Here is a 25,775-nt window from a genome sequence, read left to right as displayed (position 1 = left end):
AAACCTCCCCAAAGTGGCTTCTCTATGGTCACCCTCTGGAAGGGGGCAGATCCAGGCCCTGAGCCTTGGGAGGAGGAGTGGAGGCATCTGGGGTGGGGTGGGGTGGCTCTGAGGAGGCTCTGAGGAGCACTCGGTGTCTGCCAGGCCCTCTGAGCTGCGGAGGCCCAGTGAAGAACTGGAGGGTCAGGGCCCTTCAGTCCGTTTTCTGTCCAGGCTATACACACTGTTGTAGCGGAAGCTAGGCAAAATAGGCTAGCCCATTTTGTTGCTGTTTCTGTAGCAGTTATAAAATGGCCTGGAGGGGACAGGGTTCTTGGCCTCCCCCCCCCCCCCAGAGAGGGTGAGGCAAAGCCGCTGCTGCCCTCCTCCTTTAGCTTGGGCCCACTAGAAGTGAGGCAGGGCCAGGAAACAGGGTGGCACCCACTCCAGCTGTGCCCCTATGCCGGGGCAGGGGGCTGGTTCGAAGAAGGAGGCTGGGCTGGGTTCCTGAGCCCTCTGGCTTTTCCCTCATCCTTGGAGAGGGGGTGGGGTGGATATTTAAAAACGCTTTCAATTGACATCTGAGACAAATTCTTCCACACGGTTTATAAGTCCCCAGACTTGCAGCTAGAACTGTGCCGATCCACCCCCTCCGCCCTCCAGGCACGCATACAGGCACACATGCGCACTCCCCCCCCTCCCCCCCCATGCTCACGCACATGCGCCTGGTGCTTGGGCTAGCATAGCGGCCCTTTCTTTCTGTAGTGTGTGTACCAGTCTCTCCTGTAGCGGGAGAGGGCATTGGTTGGGCTAGGCAGGTCCTGGAGGGGAACCAAGCCTTCCGGAACCCTTCTGCTCAGGGTCCCAGCTTGCTGTGGGGTTTGCCAGCTTGTGGAGACCTTTATTTTTTCAGGAAGTCCTACCCTACCCAGGTAAGCTAATACTGATAGCAAAACAGTGGTGGTGGTGGGGCATCCAAAGTGTTTAATATGTTCAAAGCAGATTCTTGTGAGGTTCTCTGTCGAACTTTGGCTTAGTGAGAAACTTCCTGCTGCCGACTAGATTCTGAGTACCTACAGTGGAGGGGGCGGGGCTTGAGGCTTCAGTCAGCTTTGGACCCTGCTTCTCTTCTGGAGAACCCCTTAGTGGTGTTTGTTTGTTTGCTTGCTTGCTTTTTCCATTTTAAGAGACAGGGTTTTTTTGGGGGGTGGTGGTGGTCCTGGCTGCCCTGGAATTCACTCTGTAGACTAGTATGGACTTCAACTCAGAGATCAGCCTGCTTCTGCCTCCCAAGTTATAGGAGTGCCTCATCGTCACTCTGCCATTTTTGGTTTCTTTCTTTCTTTCTTTCTTCCTTTCTTTCTTTCTTTCTTTCTTTCTTTCTTTCTTTCTTTCTTTCTTTCTTTCTTTCTTTCTTTCTTTCTTCTTTTCTTTTCTTTTTTTTTTTAAAGACAAGGTTTTGATATGTAGTCTAGATTGGCCTCAAACCAACAATCCTGCCTCAGCCTCCCTGAGCACTGGAATTATAGGTCAGTATGGCCTTGCTGAGTTTAAACAGTATGTGACTTGTATAATTGGTGATCTAACCCAGCACATGCTAGGCAAGTGGTCTACACCTGAGCTTATATCACCAGCCAGTATTTCTTGGAAGTCAGCTGGGGAGGGACCAGAGGCACCTGTGCGGGACTGGGGTGTGGGGTGTGGGGCATGTGGGGTGTGGGGCGTGTGGGTGGGGTGTGGGGCTTGGGGTGTGGGGCATGTGGGGTGTGGGGCATGTGGGGTGTGGGGGGTTGGAGGTGTGGGGCGTGGGGCGTGGCATGTGGGGTATGTGGGGCGTGTGGGGCATGGGGTGTGGGGCGGTGTGGCTGTTCTCTCTGCCCTGCTTCTGGTTAAGGAGGAGCCAAGGGCCCTATACTCTTACAGGCTTGTGGGTATGTGCTGAGTGCTTGGGAAGTTCTCTAGTATGTTCTCTGAGCTTTAGGAACAGCTTCATCACCAGCTATAGGAACTGGAAGATGGTTTTGTTGGGTCTGCTCGTATAGAAGTAGGCCATACCACTGGCCCGTGGAAGGTGGAACAGAGGAGGAGCTGGAGGCAATAGGGGTTAATTTCTCCTCGCTTGAGAGGTAGAGACACTGAGGCACAGGAGACCCAGGCAGGAGTCCTGAGGCCTTAGCTGGTCGGTGAACTAAGGATGGCAGGCTGATTTCAACAGCTGTGTTCTCATCCACGAGGCTTCTCCACTGACTTCTTGATTCTTAGTCAGTGAAGCATCCACTATGAGAGATAACTACCCCTGCAGCTCACACAGGAAGAACCCAAGAGTTTCACAAAGCTCTCTTTTTTATGAGAGAGTCATCTTATTGATTATGGGAACAGTTGATAGGGAGTTCCAGGTCAGCTGCCCTAGCACCCTTTGGTGGCACCTCAGAGTTTTAGCGGCACATTGTAAGCTGGCAAAGAACTGGGGGCAATTTAAAGCAACCAGATGGCTACTGAGATCCTTCCTTACCATCCTGACCAGGGACTCCTAATCTTGGGGGTGGGGGGCATTTCCAGGGCGGGAAATTGGGGAAAAGGCCGTAAATTATCTTTCTGGATATAGATTGAGAGCTGGTGGGGTCGGGTGTGGCTCTGTCCCGTGGTACAGTGAGGACAAGAGAGAAATGGGTCAGGGCCTGTGGGTCAAAGGGCCCTGCTGTCTGCCCTTGCACTTACTCTGCCATTTCTCCTGGTGTGCCACCTCAACCTGCGACTCCTTCAGGAGGATGTTCCCCAGCTACAAGGTAAAAGTCACAGGCATGAACCCCAAGACCAAGTATATACTGCTCATTGACATCGTCCCCGCAGATGACCATCGCTACAAGTTCTGTGACAACAAATGGTGAGAGGCCGGGCCTATTCCTCCTCAGCTACCCCTTGTACTCCTGTCCCCTCTCACCTGCTTCTACCCAGATTCACTTTCCCGGTCCCCTGCCTGCACCTGGGCGGGGCTGAGACTGGCCTAAATGCTTTTAGTACCAGCACTGTCTATAGCAGATGGGCAGGCTTGCTGGACCTCGAAGGGCCATACTCCCTCAGTCATGGGCAGCCTGATACTGTCTGGTGGCAGGAATACTAACACCTGGTAGATTCAGGCACTGACAGTGCCTCACTGGGGAGGAGAATGGCGACCATCTTTTTTTTTTTTTTTTTTTTTTTTTTTATGAGAAACTAATAGTTTAGTGATCTTGCTTGGTTTGAGGCTCTTCTGTTTCTCTGCCTGGCTTCCGAGTCTGACCCTCTCAGAGTGAGGGTTTGCTAGCAGGACCCTTGCAAAAGGGTCTGGGGAAGAGATGGGCAGGTTGGAGGGACAAGTGAGTGTCACACCTTTGAACTGTACTTGTCCCTAGAACCCTGGGCTGGGACCCTGGGCTCCATGATGGAGGTCATAGAAGCAGAGGCTAGATTAGATCTCAGAACAAGCTCTGGGTTTGAAAAGTTGTTTAGGTCCTTTGAGGAGTTCCAGCTGACACGTTTATAGCATATAAGAAGTAATTATATATATGTATATATACATATACATATTATGCAATATATATAAAGACACATGGAGTGGAGATTGGGGCAGTAGCTCAGGAGTTAGAGCCCTGCCAGTAAATAAATACAACTCATAAGTAAAACACACAGAAGTGCCTGGCTCGCCCTGAAGCATCTTCATAAACAGCCTCAGTCTGGGAAGTAAATGCTCCTGTGCTCCTGCAACTCCCTCTTCCCTTCCAGGGAAGAAGCTGGGAGTGCGACTCCTCCTCTCTGCTCTCCTCCCTCCCCTTCCCTCCCCTCCCCTCCCGCTGCATCAGTACTGGATAGAAAAACAGCTTTTATTCCCCTGGGCCTTGGTTTGCTCGGGAAGGGACGGGAAGTTAAGATTAGGCTTCCCCAGACCCCAGTGTGCTCAGCTGCTCCCGCTGTCTGCTTCCTCGGCAGGATGGTCGCAGGGAAGGCTGAGCCGGCCATGCCAGGGAGGCTTTATGTGCACCCGGATTCTCCTGCCACTGGGGCTCACTGGATGCGGCAGCTGGTCTCTTTCCAGAAGCTGAAGCTGACAAACAACCACCTGGACCCCTTTGGCCATGTAAGCACAGGGATATTAGCGGTGGGAGTGGGTGGGTTGGGGAGAAGCCACTTTTCGTCTGATCCAGCAGATCATCCGGATACACCCCTCTCCTCCTCGCTAGCTAGTGCTGTCTGAGCGAATCTCAGTCTTTATGGGTCCTCATTTCCCTATATAGAGAATGGAGCCGACATAGTTCTGTGTCAGTGAAGCCTCCATGAGAGACCATGCAGGAAGTACCTTACGAGAGGAGTGAGGGCAGGTGTGACAGTGGAGATGCTGAAGGGGCCTAGGGGCATCTAAGGACGCTGATGGAAACCTGCGCTGATGACAACTTTGATGGTGATGGTGATGTCAGTGGAGATGAAAATGGGGGATGCTGAGGGCCGCACCGGTGATAAACAAGATCATGGGGATGTCAGGTTAAATCTCTCAGGTTTTCCAAAGCCTGGTGGACCCTACAGATGTGAATTCTGAAATCCCTTTTTGCATGGTCTGCCCTTCTGACTTCTAGAAGGGGGAGTATTCCTTCTGCCTCCTAACTCACCTCTGTCTAGCTTCCCGAGGTCTTGTTCACAGGTCAGGACAGTGGTAGTAGGAGGGGCGGTGGTGGGAGGAGCGGTGGTGGGTGGGGCAGCAGTGGGAGGGGCGGTGGAGCGCTGTAAGCATCCTAACTCCAGCTTCCCAGGCCCATTCTTTTCCCATCTGGTCCTGGCCAGGCCACAGAAGGGAGCTTTTTATGTGGAAATCTTTAGCTCAAATGTGTTGCAAACAGAAGCCTGGCAGCTGGTTTCTTCTTCCAGGGCTTCGACCCTGCCTCCGTGGACTCCTGTGAGTCTTTGGTAGTTTAGGGCAGGGGTGCTGGTGAACCCAGCAGGGGAGAGGCCACCTTGTGCTTACCATGCTGCACACCTTACACTGAGGGTGGAGACAGGGACAAGTGACAGACTGACAGCCGTGGCTCGCTCGCACAGGTCAGCCTCTGAGGCAGGAGGCTGTGTGCAAATCAGAAGTTCCTTATGCAAAAATGCCAGGGGCACTGCATCCTGATCAATCCCGAGCCAGCTCTTGGTTTCAGTTTCTGCATCTGCTCAGTTTTCTTCTTGGTTATTGGTGATGTAAATTTGCACCTAGAATGCCGACTTGGCTGAATTAACTCTTCTCTGTTTCACAAGTTTCTCACATAGGACATGAAGATCCCTGTGGAGAGGGTCAGGCGAGCCCCAGCTCCTAGAGCAAATCTTAGCCAGGTCTCTGCCCATGCTTGACTCCTGCTGGGAGTATCTGGCTCTGAGGCCTCTGATGCCAGCGGGGATGCAGAGACAGGCATCCTCTGACCACACCTGCAGGATCATGCTGCACTGGCAAAGGGGGGGGGGCAGCCCAGAGCTTGGCAGGTGTGGCCTCTTCGGGCATCTGACAGTACCTTGAGATTAAGAGTTTGCATGGGATTTTGGTTGTGCTTGATTGTGGCCTTGGTCTCCGGGTGCAAGGATGCTTGCCGAGACACTTCTATCTCCCTTGGCCCTGCAGAAGGTGAGAGGAAAGGGTGCCCAAGGTGCGCCTTCTTTATAAGTAGGAGAGAGTTCTGTGTTTTCTCCGCCCATCTTCCTGCTGGCTCTTCAAGCTCTGTAACTCTGTATACTTTTTAAAGTTAAGGTCGGTAGGACCACTTTGCAGGGTTGTAAAACTGTGGGGTCTACTGGGTCCACGGGTCCTGCCCACTGAGGCTTATTTTTCTGGCAATAGAAATTTTACCTGTTTACTTCAGCTTTCATCCTCTAGGGATAGATGAAGTGCATCTGTCTACCTTATGTCTGTCTTGTACCCAGCACTTGGCATTTATTGACTACCACATCCCTTACATTGTTGTTCCCAAGGAGATGAGAATGTCTGAGGAACTAAGGGTAGAGAAGGTAGGTGCTCGGACCCAGGGCTCTGGCCTTCTTTGGTATTGGTAGTATTGCTGTAAAGGGAGTATAGCCTGTGAGCATGTTGACAAGGACTGGGCTACTACACAGGCTCACTTTCCAGCCTTCTTAGGGCAGAGCAGCCCTTGCAACTATAGATTTCTACTCTTGACTTGTGCCAGAGAGAGTTGTGAGCTTGCAGGAAAGGAGGAAGTCACTGTTCTAGGCTTCTCAGTCTGGGAGCCTGGGAAAGCCATCTTGTACTATGAATTTGCCTCAAACATGCCCTTTGTCCTGCATAACTCACCCGCCCAAATTTAAAAGCTCCCAGCCCTGAGGAACTTTCCCCAGCCCAGTGGACTTCTGGGACTTATCCACCAGTTGAAGAACGAGATGGGACTCCCCATCTTAGAGATGGTCACAGTTAGTTCCAGTGGTGTGAATTACCCTGGGGCCTCCATGTGGGTTTAGGGGCTCTAGCTTGGAGATCCTCTGGGCCACCCCACCCCATTCCTTCACTTCAGAAGTGGCCATCTGGTTGGTCATGTGTCTGCCATTATATCACATGAAAGCAAGTAGAGTCTACAGCAGCCATTTTGGATTATCTATTTTATTTAGATATTTTCTTTAATCTTCAGGGCTTCCTCCCTCCATGAATGCTCATTTTGGTATCTTCTCTCCCCCTATCTTCCCTCCTCTTTCTTCACTGTCCATTCTTCATCTTCCTCCTCCTCTCCCTACCCCTCTTTCTCCTTCTCAGATGAGATGAAGGGGCTTGTACATGGTGGGCAATCATTCTGCCCATGCCCCCAATTCTTAATTCTTTGAAGACCAAGAAAGGGGTCTAGGACTTGGTATGAGGGTTTGGGCTTGGCAGTGGTCTTCCGTGGCAGATGGAATTGAGAACAGGAATCTCTCTCAGACCACGTGGCTAGATGCTTCCCAAAATTCAGGGTTGGAAGACCTGTGGGGTTTAAAAAAATGTATAAATGTATGTGAGTGTTTTGGGTGCATGCCTGGTACCAGAGGAGCTTAAAAAAAGGGTGTTAGATCTCCTAGAACTGAAGTTACAAATTATTGTAAGCTGTCAATGCGGTGCTGGGAATGGAGCCCATGTCTTCTGGAAGAGCAGCAAGTGCTATATTAATCGCTGAGCCATCTCTCCAGCCTCAAGTTGTGCGGCTCTGCGTAAAATTCCACAAGGACACTTCTAGTAAGAACAGTGGAGGAGGAGGCTCAGGAGGGCAGGACAGGTGCCAGGTATGACCTGGATTCTGTTAGAGGAAGGACACGTAACAGGAACAGAAAGGATCATGGGAGAGAAGCAGGACAGCCACCGCCTCAGCATGGTACACACCTTCAGCCGCTCCAGTCAATCAGATGACTTCAGAACTGCCTATCTCCCTTCCTCCCCTCCCCCCCCTTCAGCCGGCCCATGTTAGGTGACCATGTGGTAGAAAGAGGCCACTTCCCCTCTTCCTCTCCTAGTCTCCTAAGAGTCTAGCAATACTTGGGCTTCAAGAAGTCAAATAGGAATGAACTGGGTCCCCAGGGGTTGGCTCTCGAGTCTGCCTTTTCTGCTCATCTGGAGGCAGGAAGGAGACGTCTGCGGTAGGTTGTGTATCCATATGTGTGCAGGAAGATGGTTAGTATCATCTGTGTGCCAGGCCTTTCAGCTGGCTGAGGAAAAGGGCCATCTCACAGGGTAAATCTGACTGGAGGGATTGAGTTAGCCCTCATCTGAGTTTCTTAACAAGACAGTATACACTGGGGCTGAGGGATGGAGGTATCATTAAAGTCTTCCCCTCTTCTCATCCTCCCAGTGACTCAACAAGGTACGAGTCCCTCAGAGTTCGTCCTGAGGAGCAAGTGAGATTATTGGTTTACTTAGCATAGATGTGACTTACTGACAGGAATGTGGATGCTGCACCCCCAAAACACCTGGGAAAATCTTTACTCAGTCAGGATGGTGGCTTTTCCATAGCTTCATTGATGGAATCTCCTCCCTTGACCCCTCTCAGAGACCACATGCAGTTAGGGCAGAATTGCATACAATTGGTTTACCTGAACCAGTTGTATGCAATTGCATACAATAGGGTTTCTATTGCTGTAAAGAGATGCCATGACCAGGGAAATTCTTTGTTTTTTGGTTTTTGTTTTGTTTTGTTTTTCTTTTTTCTTTTTTTGAGACAGGGTTTCTCTGTGTAGCCCTGGCTGTCCTGGAACTTACTCTGTAGACCAGGCTGGCCTCAACTCAGAAATCCGCCTGCCTCTGCCTCCCAAGTGCTGGGACTAAAGGCGTGCGCCACCACCACCCGGCAAGGTTAAGGCAGAATTTCTTATAAAGGATCTGGCTTATAGTTTCAGAGGCTCAGTTCATTATCTTCATGGCAGGAAGCACAGCAGACTGCAGGCGGATGTGGTGCTAGAAGAGTCGAGATCTTGATCCTCAGGCAGCAGAAGACTATGTCACATAGGGCTTGAGATATCTAAGACCTCCACAGTGACACACTTCCTCCCAACAAGGCCGTACTTACTCCAATAAGGACACACCTCCTAATAGTGCCAAACATGCAAATACATGAATCTATGGGGCTCAAACCTATTCAAACTACCACACCCTCTCTGCTGGGCCTGGATGACTTTGTGCTTTCGGCATGTGCATCTTTCCGTCCTTCTGCTTACAAAGTTATAACTGAGTATTTATTTCTACCTCTACAGTTAATATTTGAATCAGAAATACACTCATGTGGTTTAAAAATAAGCCACCAAGGAGACTGGGGAGATGGCTCAACTGCCCCCACCCCTAAGCCTGAGGACCAGCTATAAGTCCACAGCATTTACCTCAAAAATCCCGACACAGTGGCATGTATCAGTCAACCCCGTGCTATGGAGTAGAGACAGGAGGACCCCTGGAACTCACTGGCTAATTCCCAGATGAATAAGCTCCAGATTAATTAATTAACTAATTCGTTCATTCATCCTCATGAGAGATCCTGTCTCAGAGTAAAGTGGAGAACACCCGAGGAAGGTACTGGATGCTGCCCTCTGCCCTCCATATGCACGTGTGCACACAAACACACTCATACAGCACAGCACACAAAGAATTAGTCACTGGGGGCTGGAGAGATAGCTCAGCGGTTAAGAGCACTGACTGCTCTTGCAGAGGTCCTGAGTTCAATTACCGGCAACCACATGGCGGCTCACAACCATCTGTAATAGGATCTGATACCCTGAAGAAAGCAATGGTGTATTCATTATACATAAAAAAAAAAAAAATGGATAAATCTTTGAAGGAAAAAAAAGGATTAGTCACTGAATTAAAGAGTCTTTGCTGGGATGTGGTGAGCCACCACTGTTGGCTCAGGCAGGCAGAACAGGCTGCTACAGTGATACATTTTATACCTTGCCCTGTGTATAACAACAAGGTGACTTGGGAAGCCTTTCATTCTGAGAGAGCTTCCTTTCCTAGCTGAGCTCCACTTTTTTGTTGTTCCATGAATCACTTTGCTGGTCTTTACTGAAAGAATTAGGTTTTTTTTTTTTTTTAAGTATGTTTCAGGGTTGTTTGTTTTTGTTTTCTGAGATATGGTAGCCCAGGCTGGTCTTGAACTTGGAATCCTCCTGCCATAGTCTCCTGAGTACCATGATTGTATGTGTTGGCTCCCATCCCAGGCTGTCTTTCACTCTTCATTTTCTGAGACAGGGTCTCACTGTGTAGCTCTGGCTAGCCTGGTCCTTGTTTTATAGACCAGGGCGACCTTAGACTCTTTTCATTCTTTTGATTCAGCTTAGATGGGTGTCGTTTTGCACTGTGCGAAGTGTGTGTGTGTGTGTGTGTGTGCAGTAAATGACCTGTTCACAGTCTGAATTAAGAGTTTTAAAAACAGTCACTCCTCTTCCCAGGGGTGTCCTACAGATGTGTGTGCCCGCCCTGGCCTAGCCAGCAGGATGGGATGGCAGACTTTGAATTTTGTTCTCTAACCTTTTTGTGGTATATTTGCACCAGTGAGCACATGCATGTGGAGGTCAGAGATCGTTGGCCTGGGGTGTTGTTCCTGGGAATCCATCTGCCTCTTTGGTTGAGACCGTCTCTCACTGGACTGAGCTCATAGGTCTGGCTAAGCCAGGCTGCCAGCCTCAGGGGTCCCCTGTCTCGGCCTCAGTGTGGAGATTACAAGCATCAGCCATGGCCGGCTTTTAACATGTGTCCTGGGGAGTAAATTTGGGTCCTCAGGGTTGCACTGATGGAACCATCCCCTACTCCAGCTTGTCAGATTCCCCATAGTTTGACAGGTGAACGGCAGATACCGGTTATAGTTTTAATTCGAGTCTCCTTCCCCGTGAGTATGGGCATCTTTTCACACAAATCTCCTTTTCTGTGAACTTCATTTTCCACTCAGATTTTTGAGTTCATCACTTTTAGGAGCCTTTATAGATTTGGAAGATTTAGGCCTTGTCTAATGTGTTTGCCAGTTTGTCACTTGATCTGGCCCACGGTAGTAGTGGTTTTCCCTGGCAGAAGTTTTTGATTGAATTTATCCTTTCTTCCTTTATAGGTTCTGGAAGGACCTCAGTCATTTCTTCTTTATGAAGGAATGGTGCTTTTCAAATCTTTCTGAGTAGCCCAGGCTAACCTCAAACTCATGACCCTTCTCCCTCAGCTTCCCTAGTGGTTTGAGGAGTCTGTTTTACGCATCTGTGGATTCTAGTGATCAAATTCAGGTGGTCAGACTTGGCAGCAGATGCCTTTAACCATTGATCCATCTTGCCAGCCCTGGATTTATATTTAAATATAATATATATTTATATATATTATTAAATATATTTATAATATATTTAAAATTATGCTGGCCTTTGATGGGAGTGGTCAATCTTAATTTTTTTTTCTGTTTTTGAGAGAGCTAGCCGGCTATTCCAACATCAGTAGAGGAGAGTCCCAGGATCGGATGCCATCTGCATTCTTAGTCCCCATGTGAATTTGTCTATACACATGCCAGTTGCTCTAACTGCTGAGATGTCTCAATGCATTTAGTGTTTGGCAGGGCTTGTCCCCTGGGCTCTGCTTCATTCAGTTTTCTTGGCACGTGTGTGTGTGTGTGTTTCATTTGAACTGTAGGATCAGCTTGTAGAGCTGAAAAAGAAACTTGGGTTTCTACTGTAATTCCTTTAAATTATACGCTGGCTCTGGGAAGATTGCAAGGGATGCCTCCTCTTTGCTGGAGTCACTTCTCTGCCCTCCAGAGTGCACCCATGTGCCCTCCCTAAGGCACCAGACCTTCTTGTGCAGCTCCTCTTAGGTGCCACCACCAGAACTGCAGCCTTCTTCCGCCATTTTTTCTCCCTGTTTAATTTCACTTGCTTCTTGGTGATGACTCACATTGTGTCTGGACGTCGTCTGGAAAGACAGTGGGTGCCGGTAGACAGCACGTGAGTAACGAACCCACCCAAGGGCTGGTGGTTAGACAAGCAGCCTTTCCTGTGCCAGCGGCTGCTGTCTCCCCCCTCCTCCCCATAGCTCTGTGTCTCCTTTCCCTCTTTGCTGCCTCCGTTTCCTGACTAACAGTGAGCCTCGGCACTCCCCGATCAGGCCGCCCCTCCACAGTCAAGTAGAGGGACGTCAGCTTAGAAGTTTGTACTGATTTTGCCTCTACCTCAGATTGCTGTCTAATGTCCAGATGTCTTCCAACGTTCAACCCATGGTCTGTTAAAATGAGGGTGGCCTTAATGTTGACTTTGTAAAGACATTTGTTAAGATTGATTATGATGTATGTAAAATACCTAGCCCAGGCCTGGCATAAAGGCCATGTACTGTTTCCATTGTTGTGGAAAAAGGAAAAAAAAGATTCCTGGCTATGTGTGAGAGCCTCAGGTTGCTGTCCAGGGAGTGAGGCCCAAGGCTTATCTGGCCAAGGCTTCGTGAATGGACTGGGGATCTGCCCGACTCTATCCGGTTCTCTGCTTTGCCATTTCTCTTCCCTTTCTTTTTGATGGCATTTCATTCTACAACCTAGGCTGGCCATGATTATCTTGGGGTCTCTCTTGCTCCAGTCTCCCAAGTCCTGGGGTCACAGGTGTGAGGCGCCACATCTACTCTGCAGATTCTATCTCTGTTCTCATCTGATGTCCACAGGGTGGAGGTCATGTCCTTACTGAGAGCCTGATGCTGGCTAAAATCTGGTTTTACTATATGAATAAATGTATGTCAGTCTACTGTTGTGTGGCTAGCATCCAGACATGCATCGGAGTCCATGTCCTTTGCAGTGTCCAGCAGGCACCTTATTATTAGCCCTGGAGTTCATTGAGAGCGGGGTTGCTTCTTCCAAGGCCATCTGGAATCTGCTGGGCCGCCTCTCTTCACCCAGCTGTGTGTCCTTGGGCAAGTCCTGTTCCCGTTCCCACTCCAGACCTTCTGTTCTTCATTGTCTATCTGGATCCAGGGGGTTGGGTCAGAGTACTCTCCGCACTCTGCCTTTCCAGGCTCTCAAGTTCTTGGATTCTAACGGGGATAAATCTGGGCCTGGGTATCAAAGCATGCCATGGCGAACTCGTGGGGAGATGGATGCTTGGCGCTATTACAGTTGTTAAAACAGAACAGGCTTCTGAATGGTGGCCAGGACATAATGAATCCCATTTCTGCGGGACGATGATGATGATGGGACTCGTCATGTAGGAGGGTGGCTGACATGGCTGGCCCATTTGGCCCAGTGTCACTCTGTAACAGATGGAAACGTGAGGCTCTGGCAAATTAGTTGAACATGGTGCCCGAGGAACTTGTGACCAAAGCCAGGTGTGTGAGTCACTCAGTTGCTTTCATATTCTCTCAGGCTGGTAGGACCAGGGTTCAAGTTTACATGGGCATTGGTTTGATGGGTGGGTTTCCTTCTAGACAGGCACCAGACTGTCACAGAGCTTGAAGGGTGTTTGGGACCACCTGGTTGCAGGCTATACTTCAACAGATGCAGACTCCAGAGTCTAGAGAAGAGCTTACTCAGGGCCTGGAGCTGGCAGAGGGAGACCGTGGAGGCTTCTTCACTCTTCTGGATGTCTCTATGACCTTGGTTGTACCCTCTAGAGGAGTGGTTCTCAAGCTTCCCAATGCTGTGACCCTTTAACACAGTTCCTCATGTTGCCGTGACACCCCCAACATAAAATTCTTGTTGTTATTTCAGAACTGTAATTTTGCTACTGCTATGAATCATAATGTAAATGAAAAAAAGATTAGCATTTTTCCGATGGCCTTAGAAGACCCCCGTGAAAGGGTTGTGAGACCCCTAAAGGCCTCACAACCCACAAGTTGAGAACCACTACTCTAGTGGCGGCTGCTACCTGCCTCTGCAGGCCCAGCACTTTCTGTTCTTTGGAAGGCGTCTTTGGCAGTTTCAACCGAAGTCATCCAGAACACAGTCTTATAATGGTGGCATTCTGAACATAAGACTTCCACGGAGCAGAGTAGCTGGTAGAAGGAGGGAAAAGAGAGCCTGTCCTCATGAGCAGTTTGTGGCCGCTGCAGCCTGTCCCTAAGGGTTGCACACTGCCTCCCAGGGGTGTGGGTACAATGGCTGTGGTTTAGGGTTCTGTCTGGTCTGCCTTTGTAATGCCAGCTTAGGAGAACCAGAAAGCCTGGGGTCCAGCCAGCATTTGGGGGGCTTCAGCATGCGAGTGCCCGTAGAGAGAGTATATACATGTTCATTTTCAAATTCTGCCTGGAAATAAAGGCCCAGATTAACTTGTCTCTAGTGAGCATAGCAACGTCTACAGAAAAGAGGGCGTAGGCCTAGCCCCAACTCTACTCACTTGGCCAAGAAGCCCGAGGTGCAGAACAGAAGATTAGGGCCCTTTCTTGGTGAAAGTTTATTTATTTTAGTGGTATTGGGAACTGAGCCCCTATTTCCAGCCCTGGGTGAGTTTGTAGTTTGAAGAATCAAAAAGAAATAGGAAGCCACATGGTGTGACAGAGTAAGAAGCTTCAGAATGGGAATGAGTTAGTTCCCAGAGGAGCTGGGTCCTGCAGAAGGGAGAGCAGCAGGAACTGCACATGAGGGAGCCCAGCGCTGCATGGTAGGGAGCCACTTTCTGGGTTCAGGGAACAGAGGCCTTCAGTGAATACCTGTGTCTTGGTGACTTGCACACGATGACAGAATCCTGAGGTGCTTCTCAAGGCCCCACTCTGCTGCCTCAGGACCCTCCGGGCTCCTAGGAAGGGACTGGGTTCTTCAGCATCGTTGTGCTCTAGTCCAAGGCCGGGAGAGAGCTCCACACCTTCCCCCAAGGGGCTAAGGCCTGGTGCACAAGACAGAAAGGCCGAGACCAGAGCCACCTAGGTGAGCTTCAGAAGGCCAGGCAGAGCAGGCCAAAGCCCACAGCTGGCCTCTTGCCAGTACCAGCCCTCCAGACACAGGCTAAGTATGGAACCTTCTGGGACTCAGAATTCCGCAAGGCTTTCCAGGAAAGAGCTTTCTCTCTGGGCCTTAGTCTCTTGGCACTGTAGCCACCTAAGGGTTAAATATTTCATTCTGCAGAGGCAGTAGCGAGCCTAGCCTGGAAGGGGCACCCGGGGGCAGAGGGGAGCATTTGGAGAAGAGGAGCTGAGGACCAGCTGCCGGGATAGAAAGCAAAGGGTTAACAGATGGAGCAGAGCTGATAAAATGCCCCAAATTCCTGGTCCAGCCTCCAATGGGAGGGCGTCTGGCAAATGTCAACGATAAAAAATACATTTTAATGGCATGTGATGTAGCCACTACTGTGGGGGCACAGCCACGTGAAGCAGGTTTGGGGCAGTAACTACTGTGCATTTTCTGCCTGGGCTCTGATGACCAAGTCTTCCACTCTTCCTAAGCTTCCGTGAGCTGGGCTGACCCTGAGTGCTCAAGGGAAGCCAGCAGCCGGTCTCCCCTCAGGCCCCAAGCTCGAGTGAGCGAGCCGGACATTTCCCCCACAGCCTCCTCCCTTTCTCCTGCCCTGCAAACCCTTACCAGAGTTGCTGGAAGACATGAGAGGCAGTGGCTGAGTACTCACAGTGGCAGTCCTAGGAAAGGCAGGGTACCTGGAGGCTTAAGGGAAGGCTGCATGCTCTCTCAGAGGAGGTCCCCAGAAGGTGTTGGGCTGGCATAATGTCACAGGGAAACAACTTCACACCACAGAAGCTGGAGTAAGGTGCCTCTAGAACAAGAGGCCAGGTGGGCATGTGGGAGATGGAATAGGGATCCCATTCCCTTTCCTTGGAAGCTTTGAGACATTTCTGGGTTCAGGTCTGGGCCCTAGGCTTTCAGGACGTTGATGGTCAGGGCTTGGAGCTCATACTGAGACCTTCTCTCCCAGATCATCCTCAACTCGATGCACAAGTACCAGCCGCGTCTGCACATCGTCAAGGCCGACGAGAACAATGCTTTTGGCTCCAAAAACACAGCCTTTTGCACCCACGTGTTCCCAGAGACCTCCTTCATCTCGGTGACCTCCTACCAGAACCACAAGGTATAACCACAACCAGCGCCGTTAACACCACCCTACCTGCCTGCTGACCCCAGGGTACAGCGAGTGAGGAGCCCAGGTAGACAGTGAGACTGCCAGTGAGTTTAACCGTGCAGCAGTTTAACATGGGCAGAGCCCATGGCCAGCAATGGAAAAGCGGAGGCAGGGAGTCTGCCTTGGGGTGGGGCCCTTTTCTTCTAGAATCTTCCTGTAGGTACAAGTCTGGCCTATCTGGGAGAGCTACCTGGGTCCTGTCAACTAGGAGCTATTTGCCAATCCCCTCCTCCCATGCCACTTTTCTGCCTGTTTGCTTTTTATCCCTGATTATAGGCAGGGCCCCCAAGTCAGATTTGTAGTCTTTCACAATCTGTAAGGGGGTTGACATGCATAGGAAAGCTGTCACAGGATTCTGGAGAAAGCACTAGAAGGTCTGAAGTAAGCAGAACAGAGAGCCAGGGACAAGCTCCCAGTGAGCAGTCAGATGGAGGAGGAGATGGGGCCTGAGCTGACTGAAGAGAGGGATGTAGCTTTCCCAGGCTGGTCCTAAGTTACCGTTAGGCTTGAGTTGGGGGAAGAGGGCTACCAGTCAGCGTGTCCTCTCTCCTCCTGGGTGACTTTGTGTGTCCTTTTCTGACAGATTACACAGCTGAAAATTGAAAACAACCCTTTTGCCAAGGGATTCCGGGGTAGCGACGACAGTGACCTGCGTGTGGCCCGGTTGCAGAGGTGGGGCTGCTCTGGCCAGGGGTGGGACGGGAAGACCCAGGAACCCTCAAAGCATCTTCACTTTCTCCCTGCTCCTCCAGCAAGGAGTATCCGGTGATCTCCAAGAGCATCATGAGGCAGAGGCTCGTTTCCAGCCAACTCTCAGCTAAGCCGGATGTCAGCCCCCTGCACAGCGCCCACCAGGCCCTGCAGCACTACCAGTATGAGAATGGGGCCCACATGCAGTTTGCTGCTGCAGAGCCCCAGGACCTGCCCCTCAACACTTTCCCAACGCAGAGGGACTCCAGCCTCTTCTACCACTGCTTGAAGCGTAGAGGTAGGGTTCTGGGATGGTACCTGCTGGTTCTTAGCTTCCTATGGCTTTGGAAAGCTTCAGACAGCTCCAGGTATTGATTTGGGGGGCCTCCATGGGTGGCATTCCTCCTGCTCAGCACTACCTGGGAGGCGGGGGGACCCACAGTGCTGTGGGAGGTGGCTCTCTACCTGTCCCTTAGGATGCATGAAGGTTTCTTGGGTGCTGAGATGAGTGATTGGAAACAGATTTCGGGTGGACCACACCCTGGGCACTTGGCTTCTTTACGACACCGACCTGGGAGCCGGCATGCCCGGGCTCTGCTGCCAGCCCTGTCTTTCCACAGACAGATTTGGGCTTGACTAGTGTGACCTTGCCCAAGACCTTCGTAGGTCCCCAAGATTCTCTGCAGAGTGAGTCTGAGGACTGTTGCTTATAATCCAGAATGTTCTCTCAGCCCACTCTTAGACATAAGACTGGCCCTTGAGTCTAGTTAGGTCTGATGCCGCTCTATATTAAAAATGTGGGCTGCTCATTATATAAAAATCAAATTTTAGCATCTATAAATAAGACTTTGTTGGAGCTTAGCTATACCTATATTTGTTCTATAGTCATTTTCATAATCCAGCAACAAAAGTGAGTAATTGTGGTATAAACCGGGTGGCCTTAAAGCCTATACTACCTGTCTGGCCTTCCCTGACGCAGAGTGATAGGTCACCTGCCAATCATAGGAATGTAGCTCAGGGGAAAATGTTGGAGAAAGAGAAGTAAGTGTCCCCAGGCAGCCATGAGCCAATCTGCAGAGGGGCAAGGCGCTCAGGCTGTCCATCTCTGTCTGCATGGCCCCCAGAATGGACCCCTAGAGAGAACACAGGAGGGAGGCCAAGATAAGCCAACAGGAAAGTGTTCTTAAATTTGTTGAGAGGGCCGTTACCCCAGCCCTCAAGCCTCAGTTATCCTGGGTCCCAGGAGAAGACATGTCATGGTAGAGGGTTGAGCCCACACAGTCGGGGGGTGGGGGGGGAGGATGCTGGAAGACAGAGAGGTGGTTTGTGGTGGCCGGTGGCATCTTTCCAGAGAGCATCAAAGTAGCCTGCACGTGTATAAGCCTTTTCACCTGCTGTGTGGGGATTGGCCTGACAGCAGCTGATGTGTCTTCTTTGAACATAGTAGGGTTAAACTGCTCTTCTCAAAACAGCAAAAGCTTGCCTCCAAGCTCTTTGGCCTGCTGCCCGCTTCCTGAGGCTCTCCACAGGCACTGAGGGTTGAGGCAGTAACATCTCGGCCTTAATTTGCTGGCTAGTTCTGACAGATGTGGTCTCTGGGCCTGCTTCGACCTGGCAGTTGCTTCTGCTTTCCTGGGCCAAGGCTGCACTAGTCTGAGGAACGCCAGCGTGAACAAGGGCCGCCTAGCATCCCGAGAGTCAGGCTGGCAAGGGATCAGAGCCGTACGCTGCCCGATACAGCACACCCCTCAGTGTCCAGGGATGCGCTGTCCCCCTTGGCCTTTGGCGAGGGTCCATAAACTGACCACTTCTTGGTCATTGCCACCTTATAAAAGCCGCAGCTTATTCTGGGATGGCCAGGCAACATGGGGGACCAGGGCGGGTGCTGAGTGAAAAGGGCAGGATGTCCTGGCTGTGGGGGTAGGGAGGACACCAGGCCCTGGGCTGGTGGGAACGCCTCTTTTCTGAGTACTTCTCTATCTTTCAGCAGACAGTGCCCGTCACCTGGACTTGCCCTGCAAGCGATCCTACCTGGAAACCCCCTCTTCAGTGGGGGACGATCACTATTTCCGTTCTCCTCCTCCCTACGACCAGCAGATGCTGAGCCCTTCTTATTGCAGTGAGGTGACCTCCAGAGAAGCCTGTATGTACTCGAGTTCAGGGCCTGAGATCGCAGGGGTGCCTGCGGTGGACGACCTGCCCCCACCCCCACTGAGCTGTAACATGTGGACGTCGGTGTCGCCGTACACCAGCTACAGTGTTCAGACCGTGGAGACTGTGCCGTACCAGCCCTTCCCCGCACACTTCACCGCCACCACAATGATGCCTCGGCTGCCCGGCATCTCCACCCAGAGCGCCCAGCCACCAGGAAATGCCCATTTTAGTGTGTACAATCAGCTATCCCAGTCTCAGGTCCGAGAGCGGGGGCCCTCTGCTTCCTTCCCGAGAGAGCGTGGCCTCCCTGCCATGTGTGAGAGGAAACCACCCTCACCTCACCTGAACACTGCCAACGAGTTCCTCTACTCGCAGAGCTTCTCCTTGGCCCGGGAGTCATCCTTACAGTATCATTCAGGAATGGGAACTGTGGAGAACTGGACTGATGGATGACATGCTACCTGTATCCTTGAGAGCCCCAGCCCCAGGACCATGTCACTCTAGTATTAACCTCCGTGGGTGGCCAGCACTGCTAAGAAACATGGAAAGGTATTTTAGAAAGTGTGTGTGTGTGTGTGTGTGTGTGCGCGCGTGTGTGCATGAGTGCTTGAACTTCTACACACATGTAGTCGGAGAGCATCTGTCTTCTGACATGCAGCTAAGGTCAAAACAAGAAAAAAATGCAATTATCTAAGAAGTAATTTTGGCTGCAGGAGCTGAGTCCACTGTTAGCTGCCATCTATCTCTTGACGTGCCCTGGGTGGGATAGAAGAGGAGGGCTCAGGAGTCACCTAGAGCTTTCTGAAATATACTCTGATTTTACTCAGGGGGCAAGTGAGATCTCTGGTGCAGGGAGGGCCTTTCTTTTGCTTGGGTGGGGGTGGGGACATGCTTACCATCGAGTCCCTGGCCTTCTACCTGCAAGGGGAGCTGTTACTTTTGGGGACAGGAGCACCCCCTTCCCTTAGCTTCTGGAGATTGTGTGAGACTACCTGAGCCTTCGAGTGCTTTGAGAGTGGAGTTGGCCTGGACTTGGCTTCTTGAAGCTCGAGGGTCTGCAGCGGGACTTTCAAGAAGAGTCACGTGCTGAATGTCACCTCCTGATGCTTATTTTTCCCTTGAGGAAGGGAAAGTGTCACCAGCAGTATCGCTGTACTTATTCAAGCTTCCCCATAAAGGACAGAGTCCCTCCCCTCCCAGTCCCAGCACATGGCCTCTCAGCCTGGGAGACACCATCTGCATCCTGTGATGGGCCGTCAAACACCCCTTACCTGCCAACGTCCCTTGGAGATCTCACTGGACTGATGTTACACATCTGCTGGACTGTTCTGCTCCCAGAAAATTTACATACATCCCTGGAGCAAGGACATGGCAGAAGAATATGGACGACGGAGAGAAATTACTTCAGTGTTCAAGCTCGGAGGAGCTTACCATTCCTTCAGAATTGGGAGGAGAATGCACACTCCTCGGTCCATTAGCATCACATGTCACCAGAACGTCAGGGTGGCCGGTACAAACTCTAAATCAGAATTTGGAAATCACTAAACTCTTTGCATGCTGAATAGCTATTTATATATTATATAAATAAATATATAAATAAATATATATCTCACAAATGCGGGCCACATGTCAAATTCAGCTTTGCTTTTTACAAATAAACTTACTGAAAACAAATGCTGAAGGGAGTATTTGGAAAGACATCTATTTAAATTTTTATTACATTTGATGTTAAAGATAAAACATATATATTATATATTATAAATGCACACTGCAGATAAAGCTTTATTAGAAAACACATTAGCTGACAGGCGGTATGAAACTTCAAGTGTTTTTGATATATAGCATGGACATTTTATTTTGCATATTGGAACATAAAGCCATCTTACAACTGTGAAGTGTGTGTTTGTCCTTTGTTAATGTCTTGCCATTGCTTAACAATGGTGCCTGCCTTTCTTTTCAAGTGCCTGGTGGGGCCTCAGAGTGAAGTCTCTTCAATCTCATGTTACTCCCTGGGTTATGGGGCTTACAAAGACCCCTGGAAGGTAGAACAGGCATGCAGTACGGATCTCATCTCTGTTAACAGTCAACACAACCCTCAAGTTTGGGGGAAATCATCTCCTACGTAGAGAACCTTTGGTGGTATTTGTGCAGTTGCTTCAGGAGAATAGAGTAGGTTTGAGCCTGAGTTTGGCACTTTCTGGAGCTGCTGGCTGTGCGAAGCTGTCAGCCAACTTCATTCTAGTGGGTATGAAGAGAGACCCTGGCCTCAGGATGGAGGGACTGGGGGAGATGAACTCCAACTTGGGTTTGCCACATTAGGTGAAGAACAGCAGCCTGCAGGCAGGTGTAGCATGCAGAGTGTGGACAAGTGTCTGCATGACTCTCACCCACCCGGCTCGCCCATCCACTAAAATGCTTTCTCCACCACCATGATCTCCACTTAAGATGATCATGAAACCCAGGAGAAAAGAGGTAAGAGGAGGTGTGCTTTTAAAGCCTCTTGCCCAGGCCCTTCCTCGTGGCTCTGTGGGGCCTCTGGTTGGGCAGTGTTCTATTACTCCCTCACAGAGAAAACCTGGGTTTGGCTCAGGGACAGGGAAGGTGGCTTTTCACTCACAGGTCCCTGCCCATTCCTTTCCAAAGATGGTACCCTGCCCAGGAGGGCTGGGCATACAGTCCTAGATTCTCTCCAAGTACCTACGCAGCTCAGTATGAGAATCGTTCCCAAAGAGGTGTTTAGCTTTGAGAAGCAGAGTCCTCCAGACTCTGGGAAGCCTAAGTTTCCCTTGCTGCTCCACCTGGGCATGGCAAGAGCAGGGCCTTCCGTGGGATTTGTGGAACTTTTCCTGCCCCTCTGAATCAACAACTCAATAAAAAGGGGGCACATGGGATCCTGGGGAACAAAGGGCACCATTCAGTAGCGCCAGCAGGTCATACATCATCGACCCAGAAGCCTGCCACATGACACTGCCTGCTTCTGCTATGCCCGGCTTGGGAAGGGAAAATAGCCGATTACTGCTCTGCTATGTGGCCATGAGCCGGTGTCCCCCCCCCCCCCCCCCCCCCCGTTTCCACTATAGCCAAGGGCTAGAGGCCTCAGCCTTGCTTAGACACCCACAACTATTGGCAACAGAAGGTCCTGGAATCACAAAGGAGAAGTTGGGTCAGACTGACAAATTGTTAAAAAACCAAAGCGATTTCTAGCCTCAGCAGGGCCTCAGGGGGTCAAGAGGCCTCTGCTGGCCCCTCTAATGGAGCCTGCTGGAGGAGTAGCAGGCTAGCCTTGCAGTGTCTTATCTTACAACATAAAATTAAAACCCACTTAAAAGGCCGGAGGGCATGTTAACATTCCGCCTGCTGTCTAATTGAAGGAGTTCCCAGTGCAAAGGATTTTACTTGAAAGATGTCTCCCTCCAAGCCAGGCTTTCCTGCCTGCTAGGGCAGGGGTGGCAGGGAGGGAGAGATTGTCATATCAAAGAGCTCAGGCCAGAAAAGCACTGCTTGTGGCCCCCAGTGATGGAGGTGGGGCAGAAGGAGGGAGGGGGCCAGGTGGTGACAGCCAAGGTTAGAACAGGCTAAGTTTTCTAGTTTTGCAAAATTTACAAATTCATTAACAGTTATGTCAGCAGAGGCCAGACTCATTCAGGTAATGATTCAAATATGGCGAGCCCCACAGCCAAAAACCTGGCAGCCTCTGTGGCCCAGAGGTTTCTATTCCACCTCCCCCAGCAACCCCTATGCAAATCTCTCACAGGTCTCCAAGGCATAAGGAATCAATCAAGGACATCCTGTAAAGGGTGGTGAACTTGCACTGGCTATCCTGAGTAATGGGAACCAGTCAGCCCTGAGCCGGCTGGGACTGAAAGCCAAGGTGACAGCTATTAAGCAATCGCACGCAGAACAAAATGGCAGAGGGGCCGGGTAATCAATTCAATTTCAATGGGCAGCCCACGCAACGCAAAGGCAGTCTGTCGCTGCCTATTAGAGAGGGCCGGCCTGGAACTTTCAATGCGAGCCCATCACAGATCAGAAACAGGCCCAGGGATGAAAAGGGAACGGGACGTCTCCCGAGGAGCCAGCGATGAAGGACTCTGTTTTATGTGACCGTGTTCTTCCTCCTCTCCTTGAAGAAAGAGAAGGGGGAAAAAAGCCAGCAGTTTGGAGATTAGATAGTTTTCTTTTCAGCCATTCATCATTATGAAGGAAAGTAGACAGGGCAAGAGCAGAAAAAGCCCCGGAAGGATTTCTGCAACGTCTCACTGCGAAGGACAGGTTTTACACAGCAGCCCAGCAGCCCAGCAGCCCCTGCCGATTACCGCAGGCTGATGGGGCCTGCAGAGGATCCACGGTCCCTTTTCTCCAAGAATGGCAAACAGGCCCCAGGGCTCCGAGGATCACAGACATTCTCTTGCAGAAACTCCAGACTGTATCATTTGTGAAAATTAAAGCCCCAGCTAGAATAATGAGGAGGAGAGGAAGATGGAGGAGAAAATGATGGGAGGGCTGCGTGGAGCTCCGCAGGTAGGACACAGGAGGCGCCCGCTCCCCCTCTTCCTGGACCAAGGTCAGAGCAGCCAGGCTCCTATCCCATCGGCTGCCTGTCAACACTATTCCTAGCCTGATGGCAGCCAGCAGCAGCATTCTAGGTTCAGATTTGGTTGCTCTAGTCTCTGCTATGGGGACCTCTGGACACAGAACAAGGGATGCCTGTAGGCACAGAGGCCAGGAGAGATCAGCCAGTGTAGGGCTAGAGAGAGACGGAGAGGCTAGTGAGCAAAGACACAGGATGCAGAAATAGGAAGGGAGGGGCCATTCTGGAGGCAACTTTGCGGGGGGGGGGGGCGGGGGGGGAGGACTCATGACTGAGCTGGGGATGAGGGAGAAAGGGCTGCTGTAGAAAACCAGAATGAAGGGTGTATGCGATCCAATGGCTTTTACAAGAATTATAAAGATGATTAAACCGACCTCATAGTAATGTAAAATGTACGCTGAGTGGCAAATTGCCCCTCCTGTCTAACAATTAGTAAAAGAAAGAAAAGAGAGGGGAGCCTTTAATGGTTATTGCTGGTGGGAACAGACTGCTAGTTTTTCTGGAAAAAGCAATTTGGTAGCCTGGACAATGACTCTAAAAGTATTTACAGCTTGAGAGAATAGCTGGAGAGGATGTCGGATAATGTTCATTGTACTATCAATTTTTTAAAGTCCCCACAGGCAGAAAGCAAATTGGTAAATGATGATTGCTTCGTATTCTGGGATATGATGCAGTCAATGGAATTATGATCACAAAGAGCCTTTAATGACAGGGAACTGACTGACAATGAAGTAAACCGGAGAGGCATAATGGAACATGGTCTCAAGAACATTTATATTAAAAAAAATTGGGGTAGCCAAACTATGTGTCATTAAGTAGTAATTAATAAGTGAATAAAACACACACCAAATATTGGGCTTCTTACATGAAAAAAGTGAGTGATAATGTGGTTTCTCATTTTTATACAATACAGAACCCAAATCAAACCTACGTGTGTGCACATGGACTTTTGTGTGCATGGCATCCACGTGACCGTGCACACGTCAGAGGCGGATAATGAAGAAGGACCCATTCAGAGTCCTCACCCACATCTCTGTTACAAAAAGCACACGGGCACTTCTGCAATGAAAAGATATAATAAAAAAACAAAAGAAAAATAAGATGTAATTATAGAACTCCTTGCAGAACTAAAACAAATTCTGCCCAAATGCTGGTAGCAGAAGTTGCAGGAAAAGGCTCACGCCCCTGCTAGAGACAGACTGCCTTGGAGGCTGCCCCATCTTGTTCTTTCTTCTAACTCTCCCAGGCCTTCAGTGCTGCTGTTGGGTGATGCCTAGGGCTACAATCTTCTAGCTCATTGAGTACTTGGTCCAACACTATCTATGGGCATAGCTCCTCCCACTAAACATGCTCACAAACCTTAATAGTCCCACCTCATTCTCCTCTCCTGATGCCACCTCCTGGGTTATTTCTACTAAACACTCAAAGGGCATTTTACCCTGCCCTGTTCTGACCCAAGCCAGCATGATACACCTTCCTCAGTGTTTTGGTCATGGTACTCCATGTGCTCCCTACCAGCTCACTTCAAGTCCATGCTAAGTGATTTAGAATCTGCCTTCCAAAGCTCTCTTCTGTGTGAGCCTTTCTCTCCACCCATCAGGTCTGACAGTGTCTCCATTATGCTGGCAAATCCCTCCATCTGGGCTGTTGTCTCCCATCAGTTAGAGTTTTGGGATTATTGTGAGTGGCCCGTCTGTGTCACCCATGTGTAATGGCCACTGAGACCTGTGGAGCCAGGGAACCGTGCTGGCAGAGTTGGGAGTGCTACTTTCGTGGATGTCCCTGCCTTCAGCCATGGCTAGCACCCCATAGGAAGCAGGGGAGCCCAGCTTCCTGGTCACAGGCTACCCATAGGATTATTATGGGATATTTGAGCACCTTCCTGCCCAACAGGCCTCTAACTAGAGTATGGTGCTCATAATGACAGCATAATGAACAGTCAGTTCTTGTTTCCTAGAGGCAAGTAGGCCCAGGAAGAATCAATCAGGGATGTTTCCTGTCTCTATCCTCTCTGCCTGGACACTTACCATCCCTCAGACATGACAAATAGTCTGTTCTCCTAGAGGAGGCAATTCCATAGGAACCACACTCAATTCATGCTAACCAAAGACAAGACATCCAAACATGGCTCCTCATGTAAGGGAACCTACCACACGGTCCTGATGGAGCATGCTCAGAAAATGACATCACTTTTCCCTCCTTCATCCCTTCACAGCCTGATCTCTTTCTTGTTCCTGTGTGGGAAGAGGAGGTGACAGCCCAAGCATCACACTCAGCATCCTCACTCAGACAGGCTGGCGGCTAGATGGACCCCCATCCCAGGAGGCTCTTCTCTAGACTTTTTGGGTTGAAGGAATTGGAAGACTTTTCCAACAAAATCTCATGAACGCTTGGAGACCTCAAGCGTCGCCACCATTTGGAAAGTGCAAAGTGTGGTTCTGAGCTTTGATTGGACAAAATACTTGCTGCAGAAGGAGGTGAGGGCAGGGAGGCTTAGTCCTGGGGCTGCCAGAGGTCTCCTGGGTCTGGGGATCCCAGCAGGTTACTCCAAGTAGGACTGCATCTAGGTGGAGCACCTCAGAACGGGGATGAACAGGAATTCAGAGGCCAACGGCCTAAGACTTTTGTTTTGTTTTGTTTTCTTTGATGTGACAGGGTCTGGTGGGGGTGTGGAGCGTTGGTCTGGGACTTAGTAGGTAGTCAAGGCTGGTCTCAAATTCACAGCAATCCTTTTGCTTCAGCCTCCCAAGTGTGATGATTACAGGCCTGAGCCACCAAAGCTCTAGAGGGTCTTTGTTGGCACAGCTGGTCAGTCTATAGAAGGTCCTTCAGT

General features: G+C 50.3%; 1 protein-coding gene across 1 annotated transcript; it reads left to right on the top strand.

Moving 5' to 3' along the window:
- Nucleotides 1-812: 812 nt before the first annotated feature.
- Tbx4 (T-box transcription factor 4) lies at nt 813-20,016 on the top strand. The gene is made up of 7 exons (XM_052195458.1): nt 813-911; nt 2,744-2,863; nt 3,946-4,093; nt 15,304-15,456; nt 16,091-16,179; nt 16,260-16,495; nt 18,188-20,016. Exons 2-7 carry the CDS (start codon nt 2,748-2,750, stop codon nt 18,802-18,804), a joined length of 1,359 nt encoding a protein of 452 aa, XP_052051418.1. The 5' UTR covers nt 813-911; nt 2,744-2,747; the 3' UTR covers nt 18,805-20,016.
- Nucleotides 20,017-25,775: the final 5,759 nt, after the last annotated feature.

This window comes from Apodemus sylvaticus, chromosome 10 (assembly GCF_947179515.1).
Source record: "Apodemus sylvaticus chromosome 10, mApoSyl1.1, whole genome shotgun sequence".
Taxonomy (NCBI): domain Eukaryota; kingdom Metazoa; phylum Chordata; class Mammalia; order Rodentia; family Muridae; genus Apodemus; species Apodemus sylvaticus.
Note: the sequence above shows the minus strand (reverse complement) of the source record. Positions and strands in the feature narration are given on the sequence as shown.